This window comes from Haliaeetus leucocephalus, unplaced genomic scaffold, assembly GCF_000737465.1.
Source record: "Haliaeetus leucocephalus isolate CR32 unplaced genomic scaffold, Haliaeetus_leucocephalus-4.0 Scaffold450, whole genome shotgun sequence".
In the NCBI taxonomy this organism is placed as follows: domain Eukaryota; kingdom Metazoa; phylum Chordata; class Aves; order Accipitriformes; family Accipitridae; genus Haliaeetus; species Haliaeetus leucocephalus.
The window spans coordinates 18,397,597-18,413,998 of NW_010972886.1; the positions used below are offsets into that span (position 1 = coordinate 18,397,597).

A 16,402-nucleotide genomic window follows, 5' to 3' on the forward strand; every position below is an offset into this window, starting at 1 on the left:
TAAGGATATGATCAGGAACAATGACTTTGAAAAAGGCTGTATCATGCTGCTGTTTTGGTTTTCTTCTACTATCTGAGACAATAAAATGGGTTCTGTTGCAACAGTCTAGCAGTTTAACTTGGTACTTTGGGTAGTGTTCAACTAGTCATATGCCAAACGGTTGGTGGATTTCTATCTGACATGTTAGGAAATTCCTATACCTTGCACAACAGTTTTAGAAAGGAGGAAACGTAGTGGGCTTACTTACATACCTGATCAAGATGCTGAACATACACCGTTGCTACCGGCCAAAATGCTGCCCAGCTTTTGCCTCTTCCAGCACACACATCATGACAGACCTTACCTTACCCAATGCTCTCAAGCTCGCTGTGGTGGAAACTTAACTGAGAGAGAATTTGGTAAGCTTTCCCAGCTGTAATCTCCCTGTTTCTGGACTCTCAGCACAGGACACATGCTGGCACAAGAAGGCACACATCATCTTGGTATGATCTGGAGTAAATCAGCCCCAAAACAAGCGATCAGTGTCACAGCCAGTAAAAGCATAGAGATNACTTTCTGCTAGCCCTACACTGTTCTCCTGAGGGAAGGAAATCCATGAGGGTAGGGTAGGTGTGTTGGCTATAAACCACTGATCTGGAAAATTTTTCCTTGCCCATTTAAAAACTATTTTAGAAGTATAATGGAAATCTGCTTGAGATACTGCTGTCAAGTAATATTTCAGTTATCTTCTAGGAACGTATACTGTCAGCAGACTAAAACTGCATGTGCCTGCACCAAATATCTTATTTGCAAGGTAGGCATGCTACCAAAAAATGGACCTCTGTCCTGGTGTTGTCTATTAAGAGGCAGGTGGATGCACCGAGTCTTTGTCGCTGAAAAGGAAACCACGCAGACACCACACAGAGGTCAATACAGGCATGTGGGAGTCCAGAGGTCTAGCTAATATTGACAACTCTGCCACAAAAAAATGCGGATTGTAGCTCACTAGTATCATACTTTAGCATCCTTAGAAGCAAAACAGCAAGTCAGTAAGAATGTTCAACAAAATAAATATATTCAGATAAACCCTACAGCGTTAAAAAAAAAAAAAAGTCCTGGAAAGCAGCCCAGGCTGGGGGAGGAAATAACAGTTGAAGGGGGGTAAGGGGAGGAAGGACACTGATATTAGTATAGTTCCAAGCAATCAAACCGAGGTAATACTTGTGTTTGGACAAAGTAAGTTATGGCAGTAGAATAACTGTTAGTATTGCAGTGGCTGCTGAAGGCTCCCAAGTGAGAAGCAGTGGTTCGCTTTTTCATTCTTTTGGCAGTTGAACTCCTCCCTTGAAGCTGGACCTTGTTCGTTTTGCCTTTTTAAAGTTGGTAATTTATACCTTGATGACAACGATGACTGTAGAATGTGTCATACACAAGTCAAACAGGAAGTGCAAGACAAGATTTTAATCATTAAAAGTTTATCGATAACCTCTTATATACACATAGTTATACACAAAGTGGTTCACGAGTCCCTCATTGTCTAGAATTCTGCTGGTGAGGTTGGCCGGCTGAAAGCCGCTCTCTGCCTTTGTCATCTCACAGACAGGATGTTAACATGGAAAATGCCAGCGGGGTTGTTGACAGGTATGGCTTGCTTCGTGGGCTTTAGCTGGGCACTGAAAGGAGCCCATACTCATCTGCTGTATCCAAAATCTTACAGATGACCGGAGACTCCACCTTTAACATAACAGATCAAAACATTAAAAAGATGATGAAATTATTGATAAACTTTAACAAGAGGTTGCAACAGAGATAGTGAGATTAATGACAACAGATCGCAAGAGGCACAGCACTCAAACATCACTTTGTAAAATTTAGTAAGCGCTTTCTACTTCTGGGTGACCTCTATAGCCTATTAGCAATGTGTAACTACTGTAATTAATAATGCCCCTCCTTTCTCTGAGCAAAGGCAATGGCACAAAAAGCAGCACTTGTTTAGCAGCTATGTGTATGGGCTGAAGTACACCACAGGAATCTCTTGTGAAGAGTCACTGGAAGGAAGGGGCCATTTTAAACATACACCTGGAGACATCCTCTACAAGGTGGCACCTGCTCTTAGGGAATTCAAGTACGTCTGTACATACCCCAAGGATGTATTGGCAAGAATGAGGCTCTAACATGTATATGGTCACAGCGTGAGGGGAATCAGATTCTTTGCATCTGAAAACAGAAGAGAAGTTTTGTAGTGTTTAGCATGTAATAAGCACAAAACTAAAACGCCAATTTCCCTAGTATCTATAGCATTTTTACTAAGCTAACAGTCACTGCTTTCTGGGCTTTATGAGGACAACAGAGGCTTTCCCCTCTGACATAGGGAGCAGAGACAAAACACCAGTTTACTGAAAAAGTTAACTTACTTCAATTTCACAGTCACCTGCCTGGGCTTGTCTGTTAAGTCACAAACATCTCCATTTCCATAGAAATGAGACACCATCCTGCCACAAAAGATCGGAATGAAAAAGTTTGGAAATATTAAACACAATTCTTAAGCACACAGCTAACTTGTGTGATACAGTATCTCATCATTCTTCAAATATTCAATTCCAGTATACAAAAAGAAGTAACATGCTGTATTTCAGTTACTGCAGAAGCAGACAGTTGTTCAACATTGGAAGATTTTTCTCTGCATCACATCCAAAGTGTTGAATTACCTTTTCTGATGTTGCATGTTGATTGGGGGGGGGGGGGGAATAAATTAATCTATACACACTGCTCTTGACAGTTTATTGTATCTATTTGTAAGCTGAATATTCATGCGCTCCAGAAGTGGGCCTTGCCATTTATTCTTCCCTATCACAAGTATGAGACCAATTCAGGAACAGATAGCTGGAGTAGTAATCGTGGTGAGGATAACCGTACCGGACTGTCTGGGTGCCGTCTTCCCTAAGATAGTAGGTTCTTGCGGCATTCTTCCTGGACCATTCAATGTGTTCCTCCTTGCTCCAGGTACCCACAACCACAGAAGTCTTGCCACTTTCCTTATCCTAAAAAAGGAAAAGCTGATAATTACACCTTGTATTATACAATTAGCAGTGAGGATATTTTAATGACACATAAAACGTCATTTCTAGAGCAAGTCTGCTGCTGTCAACACAACATGTTCTTGTGTTTGGGACAAACTATGACAGATCTTGTATTAGGGTCAACAGTCAAGTTGATGGTCTCTTCAGAACAGCCGCCCAGACTGTGTGAGCCAATAAAAGTGTTTCAATGACCAGAAGACCATTCCCACAAAAAAACCCTCACATTTTTTCAGCTTTGCTTGTAACTGTGCTCTACCCAACATGGTACCTACATCCCTCTGCATAAACTTAGGCAGCAGACAGAGGATTTCTTTTCTGAAATCCAACTTCTTAAACCCAAGAGGTTGATCAGCCAAGAAAAGGATGCTGCTTTTTTCAAATTGTAGACAGATTCTCTAACCCTCTTTTCCCCCACAGCCATCTAGTGGCAGAACATAAAACTATTTAAACATACCTCATGATACTGATGAACATATTTGCCATAGCAGAATTCGTACTTCCACCAACCAACACCCTACAGAGAGGTATAATCTCAGCGTTAAAACCAAACAAAACACCCCAAAACAACCACATCCATTTCCCTCCAGACCCTAAACCACTGGCTATTTTAGCTGTAAAACTCCGTGCCTATTCATTAGAAATGTTAATTCAAGGTTTGCACTGAGAGACAATCTCTTATTAGACTAATTGACATCATAAGCAAGGGATGGAGCAAATGAGTTTAAGCAAAGACTCTTGGAAGAGCCATACGGGACTAACTTCCTTAAAATATTTGTATACCTCCTCTTCATCTTTTAAAGAAATACTTTCCTCTTTCAAAGACAGGGAAAACTTGAGATGCCTTTTTTCTGCTGGCTGTTCTCTCACCAAGTTTTATCAGATTTTTTTTTTTCTTCTCATTAATAAAATTAGCACTGAACAATTCTCATGATCTACTTTCATTTCACTGTCTGTTCAAATAAACTGAGTTTCAACAGAAAGGTTAAAGATACCTTTCTGGCATAGACTTCAGTATATAAACCTTCCCTATATCAACACTGGGAAAGGCAATTATTATGTGTGTAAGAAGGCAACTATCAGAATTCACAGAAAAACTAAACAAATACTAAACCAGTATATGCAATTAAGGAGTAGCTATTTGATTATACATAGCTTTATTTCTCACCCCATGGAAGCAGTAGGAACCACTAAGAAATTCCTTTATAAGTTGGTCATCTGTCAATTTGGAGATGTGGGTTGTTCCCACAGTTAATAGTTGATGGCTTCCAACAGCAACAGGCTTATGAATGGAAGAAAATTTCTCTTCTTTTGTTGAATGCATTTCTTCCTGAAATTAAAAGTATACACAAATACACCCCTTTAGATTTTATAAGGCTTTGCAAGGGACATATAAATTATACGAAGTTACTTAATACTAAGTGAAGTAGGCTGTGTGAAAAAGTAGGAAAGCATTTTGTCATTGTTTTCACTGTCTCCAGCATAGCTGGAAAAAAAATAATCAAAAGTAAAAAACTTTTGCATTTGTAAAAGTCTAAATGTTTACATGCCTGTAAACTGTAGGTTACAAAGGCTACTAAAGTTTTAAATTAGTAGCCCAAACTTACTTGCTTTGTTTTCCTTCCAAATAAGGTAAGTTACAGATTATTTCAACAAGCTTAAAGACCATTTGAAAGACTGACATGATCTTACAAAGTTGGGGAAGAGAACTTATTCCACAGAACTAAAAGTTGTATGTGTTACAACATGGAAAATAAATATTCTTCTATTTAAAATTTAAAAAATCCTACCTCCTTAACCCTTCTAAAAGGCATCTTCATCATTTCTTGCTGTTTCTCCAGCTGTTCCAGATTATGGGGTTTAAGCGGGGATCCTGGCAGAGACTGGCAAAAGATGTCATTCACAGGGGAAGCCCTGAACCTGTCCAAACAAGTCAGCAATGCATCACTTATTACACCTTAAAGACAAAACATACTTTTTTTATTGCTGTAAGTTTCTGACTGAGATGGGCTGAAGCATGTATTTTTCTTTTCTTGTACTTGCACCGTCTCAGCCAAAGCTAGACTGTTCTTACAATTGATGTAAATATGCTTTTGGCCCAGCATAGTCTCACTCCTAATGCTGCCAGACAACTGGCAATGCAGTCTAACCCCTCTTTGTCAAAAGGACAAAGCTGCATATTAAAAGGCAAACTGCATTGTATGTGTACCATGAATGTAGTGTCAAGGCTCCCCAAAACTCTCTCAGAAGCTAGGAAATGGCAAAGGTTAAACTTGATAGATGCAGTTCCCGTATAAATAAAATACTACATTCTTTTATTATCTGACACGTATGGCCTTTCATGCTGCATATACACCCATTATTCCTCTCTCACTCTCTTCATGAGCTACGTCTGCAACAAGCAGCTTATTTCAGGAAAGAAAAAGCAAAAAGATGAAGCGGAGTAAAAACAGCTTTCTCCTTAGTTTACACAAATGAAGGCCTCATTAAAACACCAAATAAGCCATAACAAAACAGTAAAGGAAAGCAAACATCAAAGTGCAAATTGTACTGACAAATGAAGCATTTGTTCAATTTTCATTGCTTATCTCACTGAAAAGGTCCTTTTTAGAGAAAGCTTGTTTACAAAACAAATATGCAGATACTGCTTCAGAGGCAAGGTAGCTTTTTGTGATGTCCTCTTCCTAGGAAGTCTGTAATACACAGCAGTAGCTGTATAATGATCACCACTGTAGGTAAAAGAATCTGAAAACATTTCCTAAATAGTAACTGCACTCTAGATGAAATAAGCCCTGTACCAAAGAAGCCTAGTTTTATCTGAATTTTATTTAAACAACATTAAGCTTAATAGTTACAGCAAACAAATATTACTTTTCACTGCCTTCCTCCCTCCTGTCCCCCAATTCTCACCAAGTAAAAAAAAAAGTCAAATTATACCCAAATAAGAACAACAACTAGAATTAATGGATATACTTTTGCTAAGGTAATGCAAGTGCATTATTGGATAAGATAACGGGTGTAGAGGAAAAGCGCTGGTGGCTGAAGTACTGCTCAGTGCTGTTTCAGAACACATGACAGGAAAAGCGCACTTAACTTAAAAGTGAGGTTTGCTTGTTGTTACCTCTGCTGACCCCAGCAGCATTTCCAGCCTGTCATCTCCATCTATCTTTATTTACTAAGATGAGGTAAGTGGGAGGATAAAGATCTTGGATGTTTGTTTTTAAGTATTTCCTGCTAGTGGCCAGGAAGCCTTCCATGCCCTCCCTTTGGAAGGAGGTAGCAGCTCAAGATTTTATTCTTATCAAACAACAGGACAACCTGCAGTACTGCGTTCGGTTCTGGGGCCCCCAACATAAGAAGGACATGGACTTGCTCAAGTGGGTCCAGAGGAGGCCACAAAGATGATCAGGGGGCTGGAGCACCTACCCTATGAGGGAAGACAGGCTGAAAGAGTTGGGGTTGCTCAGCCAGGAGAAGAGAAGGTTCCAGGAAGACCTTATAGCGGCCTTCCAGTACTTAAAGGGGGCCTACAGGAAAGATGGGGAGGGACTCTATCAGGGAATATAGCGATACGATGAGGGGTAACAATTTTGAACTGAAAGAGGGTAGATTTAGATTAGGTATTAGGAAGAAGTTCTTCCCTGTGAGAGTGGTGAGACACTGGAACAGGTTGCCCAGAGAAGTTGTGGATGCCCCATCCCTGAAGTGTTGCAGACCAGGTTGGATGGGGCTGGGAGCACCTGGTCTAATGGAAGGTGTCCCTACCCATGGCAGGGGGGTTGGAACTACATGATCTTTAAGGTCCCTTCCAACCCAAACCATTCTGTGATTCTATTATTTCCGTGTGCAGTTTCTATTCTTCTACTGATACAGAGGCCTAAAAGACTCATAAACAGGTAACAGTACAAAAGACAAGTACAACAGATAACATAGTATTACCAAACCCATCTACATGAGAAAATGTATAACTGATACTAAATATTTAACAATAGCATACCTTATTTACTCCAACTGGCACATGTTTATAAAATGCATAATTGAGGATTTTGTCCTTTAGACTTTGTTGCCTATTTCAGAACAGTGATTAAATACTCACTTGTTCTGACATTTGTGTCCATGAGAAATTCAGAAATCCTGTCCATTATTTCTCCCTTCATTTGTATGTCATATTCACTTTGCAATTCTGTTTACACCCCTTGAGAGGTCAAAAATCTGTACTATTGAGACCAAGGGTATCTCTTAGATGCATGGTACAATTAAGGGAGGGGTGGGGGGAAGAATCCTGAACTTGATTTTTGGAAAATAACACTGAAATTGTGAATTCTTCGTATTAAAATGACTTGTACAGCTGAAGGTAAGGCAATAAAGCAGGACAGAGACAGATGGGAGCTCTCTAAGTTGGGAGTACTGCTAAAATAAATGTTAAGGTTATGGCTGAAGACCATACTTTTGCTTTCTGAAATTAGAGAAGTTGATGTCTATGCAGATATATAATGCACATACACAATCTGCAGTCTTTGAATACCATGAAAATGATCCCCCAAGACCTTGAAATCATTAAGAGACAGGGCATTCTTCATCTGCCTGCAGCCTTAATGCCCTAGTTTGTGTTTCTCCAGAATGACAGGGCTAGAAATTTACCTGCTGAAAATAAAGTTATACTTCCCATCTGGGATCAATCACTAGAGACTTACAAAATGCAAACTTAGCATGAAAACTTAAGACTTGGCAAAACCACAGTTGCCGAAGTAAGTACATACAAGTGTTACACCTCTGTATCAGATACCACAGCTGGATATATGACTTACGTAAACACATACACACCTGGAAATTGATGAAAATCTGAAGTGATAATATTAGCCAAAATTTGAGTACCGTACCTATATTTAGGATGGTTGCATAACAGAGGTGTCAATATAACCACTTCATATTCACAGGTTGTAACTTCTGCTACTGAAAGAATCTCATGTTTAGCTTCTGGATGACAGATGTACATCACCGTACTTGATCTGGGTAAGTTCTGTCTCAAGCTACAAGGTGTGCCATTTCCCATTTCTACAGGATAGTATGGGGTCATCTGCCCTTCTATATTTTTTGTAGGTATCTAGGTGAAAGAAAGTAAAAGTTAAGAATCACAGTAAAGGTCCTTCGACTCTTCTGAATAGAAAAATATTATTACACTTGCAGAGCCAGCATTACTGGATTGAAACCAGTCCCTGTGTAGTTACTTGGTGTTTCTGCAACATCCAAACATGTTCTGATTTATTACCTCCAGCACAGCGCTGCACAAATGCACCAAGCCACACAAGCTCTGACTGCAAAAGCAGCTGGTTTCTCTGTGCAGGCTGCCTGAGGTTTCAGTTCTATGAAAGCTTGCCAGCTGGGTGCAATGTTTTGGAAGAGCACCGAGCCAGCTGTGTTCACCGTGTAGTCTAGAAGACAGGGACATGTGAGTAGCTCTGCCAGACTCAGCTAGGTCTGACGAGGCATGTTACCTTCACCATGAAGAATCTGAAAACACCCCTGCAAAGTCATCCTGGTACCTGCACTACACCCCTCGGCATACCCAGCCCGGGTTGCTCCATACCCAGAGCATCCCGCACCACCTGTTACTGTGGCTAACAAAGTTAACGATATATACAAAGTAAATCCCACTTTTGTACACACTTCAAGTAAGCTCTCTTCAGACTTGTCCTTCATATGTTTCATCCAGCTTTCACTTTAAGAAATTAATTCCCCAAACCGGTAAAAGTGCCTCTGCTGCCTCCTATCTTGGAAGCAGCTGAAGTTTCTGGGTACCAAAAGCCCTGTTCATGCAAAAGCCATGCTGGAACCCACAAACTAGACCTTTTTCTACCCGTGTTGCTTGAGCTAGTAAAAGGTTTTCAGTGCACAACAAATCAGACTCTGTGCTAAAAGGTGGTGGTGCCTTCTGTGGTCAGGACACTAACCCGGGGACCTGAGACCCTTCTATAAATCACCTACTTTGGTTTTCAAACCATGTTACCCTGTCACAGGCCACTGACTCTCTCCTCCTGAAACTGTTCCATTGTGAATGAAGCAATGAGACATTCATGAGGTTAAAGAATGAACGTGCCAGCAGCTTAATTGCTCGGGCGCTCTTTGGCTTCCAGCCACTTATCTGCTCTGTACTTCAATATTCAGTCGCAGAAAATGAAGATATATTCTGGTGGTGTACAAAAGAGCTGACAAAAAGGGTACCAGTGCCTTCCCTTTCTATCTTTCTGAATAAAACAACTGATTTTTCCTTAAAAATTGAAAAATTATGCCTACGTGTTTCCTTGAAGGTAACCATTCAAGAAATCTAAATGGAGATAGCTGTTGCTTGCACATAACTGAAAGGCACCCCAGTAGGACTGAAGATAAATCTCTAGTCACAGCAGTTTTAAGCACCACCCAAGCTGTGTTATGTATTCTTTCCCTTTTGTGACTAGACATTCCATGCAAATTGCAAGTCTAAATTCTTTATGGACTGAAACCAAGACAGTGTATGTACATCATAAATACTGTCAAAAAAAAAAAGTCAGTAAAAGACTTAACTTCCTCTGAAATAAAGTTAAAAAAAAAAAAAAAAAAGGAAGAGCCATACCTGCCACTGCCATTAGAACAGGCCAAACTCTGACTTCGGTATGCCCCCCCAATTACCTCCAAAATGCTTATCAGGCATGTATATTTTCTGAGATCTACTGCAGAAGAACCACTCTGTGCTGTGTAAATCAGCATTACAAAGAACACATAGACAAAAATTTCATTTCAGAATGAAAATGAAGGGCAACTGGAAATAAGGTAGGCGCATGTCTCTCCACAGGTCAAATCTGCTATTGCTAATTCCAAACTCCAACATGCTTCAGGTACTTCCATTGTTTTGCTATAAAGTTAGCAACTCAGAATTGAGTTTCGGGGTCCAAAAAAAATGGAAAAGTTCTCTACTGGAAAAGGGAAGCACAGAGTTTTATGGGATGGGTCATCAAGTCAGCTAAGAAATCGTTTGGGGATTTTGTGCTGTAGGATTTCGTTAAGCATTTCTCCCTACCCAAAATGCACCAAAATGTCATTAAGGCAATTGGGATCTCTGATGCAGCTGGAAAAATAACTGTCGCTAGACCATAATGTGGCTTTGTGGTTATGTGTATTGTCTTCACAGAAGAAGAGTATCATCTCCTTTAAGTTTAAGATTAACATAACTTTAATGTAAATAAGTAGAAGGGCAAGAAATCTGACTAGCTAAACTAAATAAGCTTTCTGAGCTGGGACTGATAATCAAAAGCGAGAAGAGTGCAGCTCAAGAACAGAGTTTCATTTTTTGATGCTCATTTTGGCAGGGAACTAATTACATAATCTCATCATATATAAATTGCCTCCACTATTGACGGCAAAAGTTAAAATAGATGTTTTTCACTTGCCTCTTTTGCACTCTCTTTTGGATTTTCCTTCTCTTCTTGATCTAGGGAATAATTAAGAATGAGGTAAGCATAAAGTCTGTGAACTGGAAATAAAATGAAATTATAAACAGAGAAGTTTGTATGTGTTGTGTATTTGCTAGTACTTTGTGTATACACTGCCAAGATTCAATTTCATGAACTTGCAGGTGCAAAAGAGGAAAGAAAGGAAATAAACAGTGACCTGGGGTCCAGAGCAAACAGAACAAAATATGAGTTAGCATAGTCTTAAAATAATTTTGAGTTCGTAGGACAGGCCAAATCCAGCCCTAGCACCACAGGAAGGGCAGTCAGGGCAGAAGAACATGTCACTACTGCTGCTCTGCAAGGGGTAGCTGACTACTCTTTTCAAAGTGAGTAAATTACAGGCTGGGGCAGTAAACAGGCAAGTACTTCAGCCCACCCACTAGCCAGCCTCAGAGGATACACTTGTAGGAAGAAGTGAGGCCAGACTGTATGCCATACTTATGATCATGTGAGTAAACATCCTTACGGGGCAGGGGTTGCAAGCTGTCACCAGTGAGAGCTATCCTTAGCCTTCCAAACTGCTTCAGGAGATAGTTTGGACTCCATTCAGAATTAGGTGAGCAGAAGGCCACTCTGCTTTGCTGTCACCCATTCAGCTATTCCAAGTTTACTGTATCACACTTGTGGATTCACCTCACAATGGTTTGAGAAACCATCTACGTCATTTTTTTAAGAGAAGTAGCGTGAATTGCTGTATAGGAAGCAGAGAAAGGATACAGTCTGCCACTTAAGTGGAAAGGACAGAGGGTGAACATCCTAAAAGACTCAGATATGATGACTTGAAGTATCATCACACAACTTCAGCATCTAACCCCACAAAACAATTGGTAACTCAAATTAAACATTTTGTTTTCTGTACAGCAGCACCTAGGGAGAATTAGGCATCTCTGCACAGGATTAATGACAGCACAAACAAGCACTGTAACTCACTACGAAAGAAATGCCAAACAACGCAGTTTCTGAAGCCGTGTTTCTTTTCAGGACTAAGATACCTCACTGAAGGCTGCAGTAGGAATTCAAAGGAATGGGATAAATAACGCTAAAACCCCTCCAAGACTGAGGTGTTCAAGTTAACCACTTTTAGGAAGAGAAAAATGGTGGTGCCCACCTTTTACATACTAGCCTAGAATTGAAAAAAAAACCACAAAACCAAAACAACTAGATTATGTTTTTTTCTACTGTTCCTATCAACTCTGATGAATGAACACTTAGTCTCTGGATTTTTTGATTTCTTTGGACTGATATACTGCCAAAGTGCTCACCCAGGGAAGATTTGGGCAGGTACAACCACAGAATTTCCAGCATGTACAATGATTGACAGGCAAAAAAACTGAAGTGCTCAGAAAATTAGTTATTCTAAACTGAGTTTGGGGCTCAGCTACCTAATTTCCACCACAGTCGCACTTTAGGCACTTCGGTATTTCTGAAGATCTGCACCAGGATCCCTAAAAAAGACTCTCAAACAGTTCCAAGGATCAACTCTACCTGCAAAGGCTGTAAGTGTTTGGGTTTGCAGACTGTTTTATTACAGAATAGCAGAGCCCAAGATGTGTTACACACTCTGCCCTCTGCTCACAGCTTAAAAGACACTTCCCCCCACCCAGAAAGAGAATGGCAACAGCCTACATTATCAAACTCTGGTCTGGCATATATTGCTTCTATTTCTTGTACTATGTATTTTCTTTCCCTGACACTAATTAATTATTGCAGATTAGTTACTCTAATCAATTAGACAGCATGGCAAAATAGACAAGATGGATGCAATGTAAGGTGCTGAAAAAGAATTCACTGAAAACAATACATCTTGTAAAAAACAAAGTAATCTCAAAATTCTATTCTGTTGCACTGGGAATCAGTTTTCTACAGTATATTTCTCAGACAGTAATAATTAAAACCCAAAGAATTAAATTAGCATCAGCAAAATAATCTAAGACAAACCTGGTTCTGATAACGGGTTCTTTATCATCATATTCCCCAGATAGTATTCTTGGATGTTTATTTTCTACAATCAAAAGAAGTTAAAACAAATTTCAGTTACCTTTTTGCATACCTTTTCAAGTGCACACGAATTCAAGTCTTCTAGAGGAGTTAAGCATGAACATGCCAGTGGGAAAGGGGGTTGAGACTACTAAATTGTAAGAAGCCTACCTGTCCCGTTTCCTTCTCCTCGTGATATTGACGGATGTGTTTTCCGTGGCAGACCTCATAAGTCCAGTAAGATTCAATCTTAAAAAATAATTTAAAAAAAAATTATTTTTAGGCACATTACACACCACCCCCCTCCAAAAAAACCCCATTCCCCCAAAATTTTGGCCTTTGCAGCAATGAAACGCAGCCCAAGCAGGTGGGCTTGGGCACCCTCAAAAACAATAGCACAGTGAATGGTCTCACTCTTCCCCAAGGATTTTGATGACGTTCCAAATAAAAACACCAGGCAAAGTCTCCCTAACTTTCACACAGATAAAACAAAGGAAAAATATTAAATAAAAAGTAAAGACTAAATCTGCCCCCAAACCACTGGGGCTAAGCTGTAGTGACTCAGCACAGACTGGTTTTAACCACTGCTGTAGACACAGGCTGTTTACCAACTGTGGTTGACCTACTCTGCCTTCCTCAAGGACTTGTGTGGGATGTTGTGTAGGTATAATATTTGGCCACTTTCGCTGCCTCTGGGTCTCAGTATCAGCTGGTTTGGTATTAGGCTTGTTCTTGTAATGCAAGAAAGACATGAGTCTTTGAACTGGGACAACAGTTGATGAAAAACTGGAAAACTTTCAGAATATCTACAAGCATGTTTGGTTTGGTCTTCTAACACTTTCTGAGAAATGCTCTTCATTAGACTGTTACACATTATGGCTTGACTACTGGAAGTAAATATTTTAAATCCACATAAGTAAATATAAGTAAATATTTTTAAATTGCTACTATAGCAACCCAATTAATTTGAATCCTAACATCTTCAATTATACAGAATTTTATCAGCAATGTTAAGATATAGTCGTAAAGTTGTAGAGACCTTATTTTGGATTGAATTAGTACCTGAAGTCTGAGACATATTTATCCGAATAGTTTACTACACTAAACCTTGAAATGGACTGGATTGTAAACTTTTGATTAGCATTTAAATTATCAACACAGATGTAACATACTCTATATGAACAGCTACTTTGCTTAAAAAGAGGTTCCAGCAATTCTCCTGGAGTAGGACCTTTATAGTCCTTTTCTTCTTCCTAGAACAGAAGGATATTTCATTACATTAAAATTAATGGTAGCTTGGTTAGTTAATATTCATTTGTGGCACTAAAAAAACAAAGTAAGTTTTATCGCAAAATTAAAAGGTACAAAGCCTCATTAATTCCTGCCCTGAAGGAGCTGTGTGGCAATTAGAAAGAAAAAAATTAGTAAGGGGCAAATAGAAGTCGCAAATAAAGTAGTCAAAACAGAAAAGTTTTGTGGTTTAGAAAACACACACGTGGCAAATGAGTAGGAGCTTTCAACTTGCTCATATCCAGAGTGGCAGCTTGGGATGTGAACAGGAAAACAGCATCAACAGTCTTTTCATTTGTTAGTCAATGCTGATGCCACACTGATGAAGTATAACTGGAACATTACCCAGCTGTCATGGTTTAACCCCAGCCAGCAACTAAGCACCACGGAGCTGCTCACTCACTGCCCCCTGCCACCCAGTGGCACGGGGGAGAGAATTGGGGAAAACCAAGTAAAACTCACAGGTTGAGATAAGAACAGTTTAGTAGAACAGAAAGGAAGAAACTAATAATGATGATAGTAACAATAATAAATTGACAATAATATTAATAATAAAAGGATTGGAATAGACAAGTGATGCACAATGCAATTGCTCACCACCTGCCGACTGATGCCCAGTTAATTCCCAAGCAGCGATCCCTCCCAGCCCACTCCCCCCAGTTTACATACTGGGCATGACATCACATGGCATGGAATACCCCTTTGGCCAGTTTGGGTCAGCTGCCCTGGCTGTGTCCCCTCCCAACTTCTTGTGCCCCTCCAGCCTTCCTGCTGGCTGGGCATGAGAAGCTGAAAAATCCTTGACTTGGTCTAAACACTACTGAGCAACAACTAAAAACATCAGTGTGTTACCAACATTCTTCTCATACTGAACTCAAACACAGCACTATACCAGCTAGTAGGAGGAAAATTAACTCCATCCCAGCTGAAACCAGGACACCAGCTTTTATGTAATTAAAAAAAAAAAAAAATAGATCAAAAAAGCATAGGCAATACTGTGGAAGTTTATCTCTGCATAATTTTTGCTCTATAAATGTGCACGCTATTGAAGAGATTTCCATACAAAGTTCTTCAGTACTAAAGATTTCTCACCTGGACTGAAGCACTCTGTACTGTCAGTCACTCAAAGGATGAGGGCTATGTCAAAACAGAGGTCCCTAACACAGGAGTACAGCTTGTCTGTGCAAGTTCTCGCAATGTGAAAAAATGAACCGTTGGAGGAACAAATCACCAGTGATAAACCTCACCAAAGGCTTCCTCAATCTACCTTCTCTTGTACAAACAAATGTATTTATACACTTTTTTTAAAAAATTTAAACCCCAAATTGTGCATTCAGGTTTCCAATTGAGGAAGTGATGACAGAGAATAAAAATTACTGATGGTAGAAGCACTACTGGGATAGTATTTTCAGATAGTGATCATGACAGCAGTGTTAACAACCTTCATAGCTGTTTACTGATCTAGAATTTGACAGTTACTTAAAATACAAGAATTTCCCAATCAGTGATAGACCTAGCAATAAACAGAACATTGGAGCAATTGTTTGTTGCCAAATAAGGACTTCAAGACTGTTCAGACTGGCCCCACTTCGTACAGAGCTAGTACATTATACAAAGTGAAGGCATCTATCATAAACTGTGAAACTGTGAAGCATTCTGTAGATGATTTTCCTTTTACAGGAAAAACAAAGCCTTTATTTTGGGGCAAAAAAAAAAAGGAACTGAAAAGATGCTGGAAAGACTTACCTACAGTTTATAATTACAAAAAAGACTTGACTGAACTTACCTCATTGCCACTTGCTATCAGTGGAAGTATACATTTATATTTTTCTTTATCCACGGTGGTCATTATAATGTAGTTATCCTCTCTGTACAGGACACCCGTTGTTGGCTAAGAACACAACCAGCCTATGGATTAGTCCGGTGTTTTTTTTAATGCTACTTGTTAGAAATATTCCAGAATTCACGAGTGGTACAGTTACTTCCTAGGGCAGGTGTGTTTTCTGGGTCTCGAGTACATCACAAGACCGGGCTTTGGCACTTAAGCTTGCTAGTATTTGCTTGCCTTCTCCTTTGCTTCGCCCCTTCTCCCTCCAGCCACATCCCCGCTCATCTTACTCCTGCTTACATACTTCTAACCCTTACGAAAGGCCTTTACTAAAGAATCCCCCCCCCCCAAACCATTCAATTTTGCAACCGGCCGTTCCCACGTTGATTTTTAGGGCAGATTTCCCAGCTGCCAGACTCAGGCCACGGCCTAACCCTCACCCTCCGGCCTGGCCCACGCCTACCTCCCGACTGCTTGCCACCCCAGGGTGACGCGTAAGGCAGCCACCAGCCAGGCTGTGCTGGGAGCACCCCAAACCGAAACACCCTTTCTGGGGCGTGGGGGCTTCCAAAACAACCGCCGGGCGGGGGGGGGGTAGCTCCGGGCGCTGGGCTGCCTATGAACGGGTAGAGCCGTCCAGCTCCTGCAGCGAGGGGGACTGCAAAGGAGGAGCCAGAGTCCCCTCACACCCCACCCGCGCCCCCACCCCGGTACCGACCAGACTGAACTCGGTGCCGGGCCAGTTCACCCTGAAGGGGATGTCA

General features: G+C 40.5%; 1 protein-coding gene across 2 annotated transcripts; it reads right to left on the minus strand.

Moving 5' to 3' along the window:
- Nucleotides 1-1,425: 1,425 nt before the first annotated feature.
- On the minus strand, nucleotides 1,426-16,395 carry ERLEC1 (endoplasmic reticulum lectin 1). 2 transcript variants are annotated; one of them, XM_010574881.1, is made up of 14 exons: nucleotides 16,357-16,395; nucleotides 15,597-15,701; nucleotides 13,693-13,773; nucleotides 12,692-12,769; nucleotides 12,482-12,545; nucleotides 10,481-10,521; nucleotides 7,937-8,160; nucleotides 4,847-4,976; nucleotides 4,225-4,386; nucleotides 3,514-3,573; nucleotides 2,896-3,020; nucleotides 2,394-2,471; nucleotides 2,121-2,196; nucleotides 1,426-1,713 (listed from the first exon to the last, which is right to left on the minus strand). In XM_010574881.1, exons 2-14 carry the CDS (start codon nucleotides 15,657-15,659, stop codon nucleotides 1,642-1,644), a joined length of 1,254 nt encoding a protein of 417 aa, XP_010573183.1. In that variant the 5' UTR covers nucleotides 15,660-15,701; nucleotides 16,357-16,395; the 3' UTR covers nucleotides 1,426-1,641. The 2 variants fall into 2 exon arrangements, with proteins under 2 accessions (XP_010573183.1, XP_010573182.1); XM_010574880.1 differs by lacking the exon at nucleotides 1,426-1,713 and having other exon boundaries at nucleotides 1,736-2,196.
- Nucleotides 16,396-16,402: the final 7 nt, after the last annotated feature.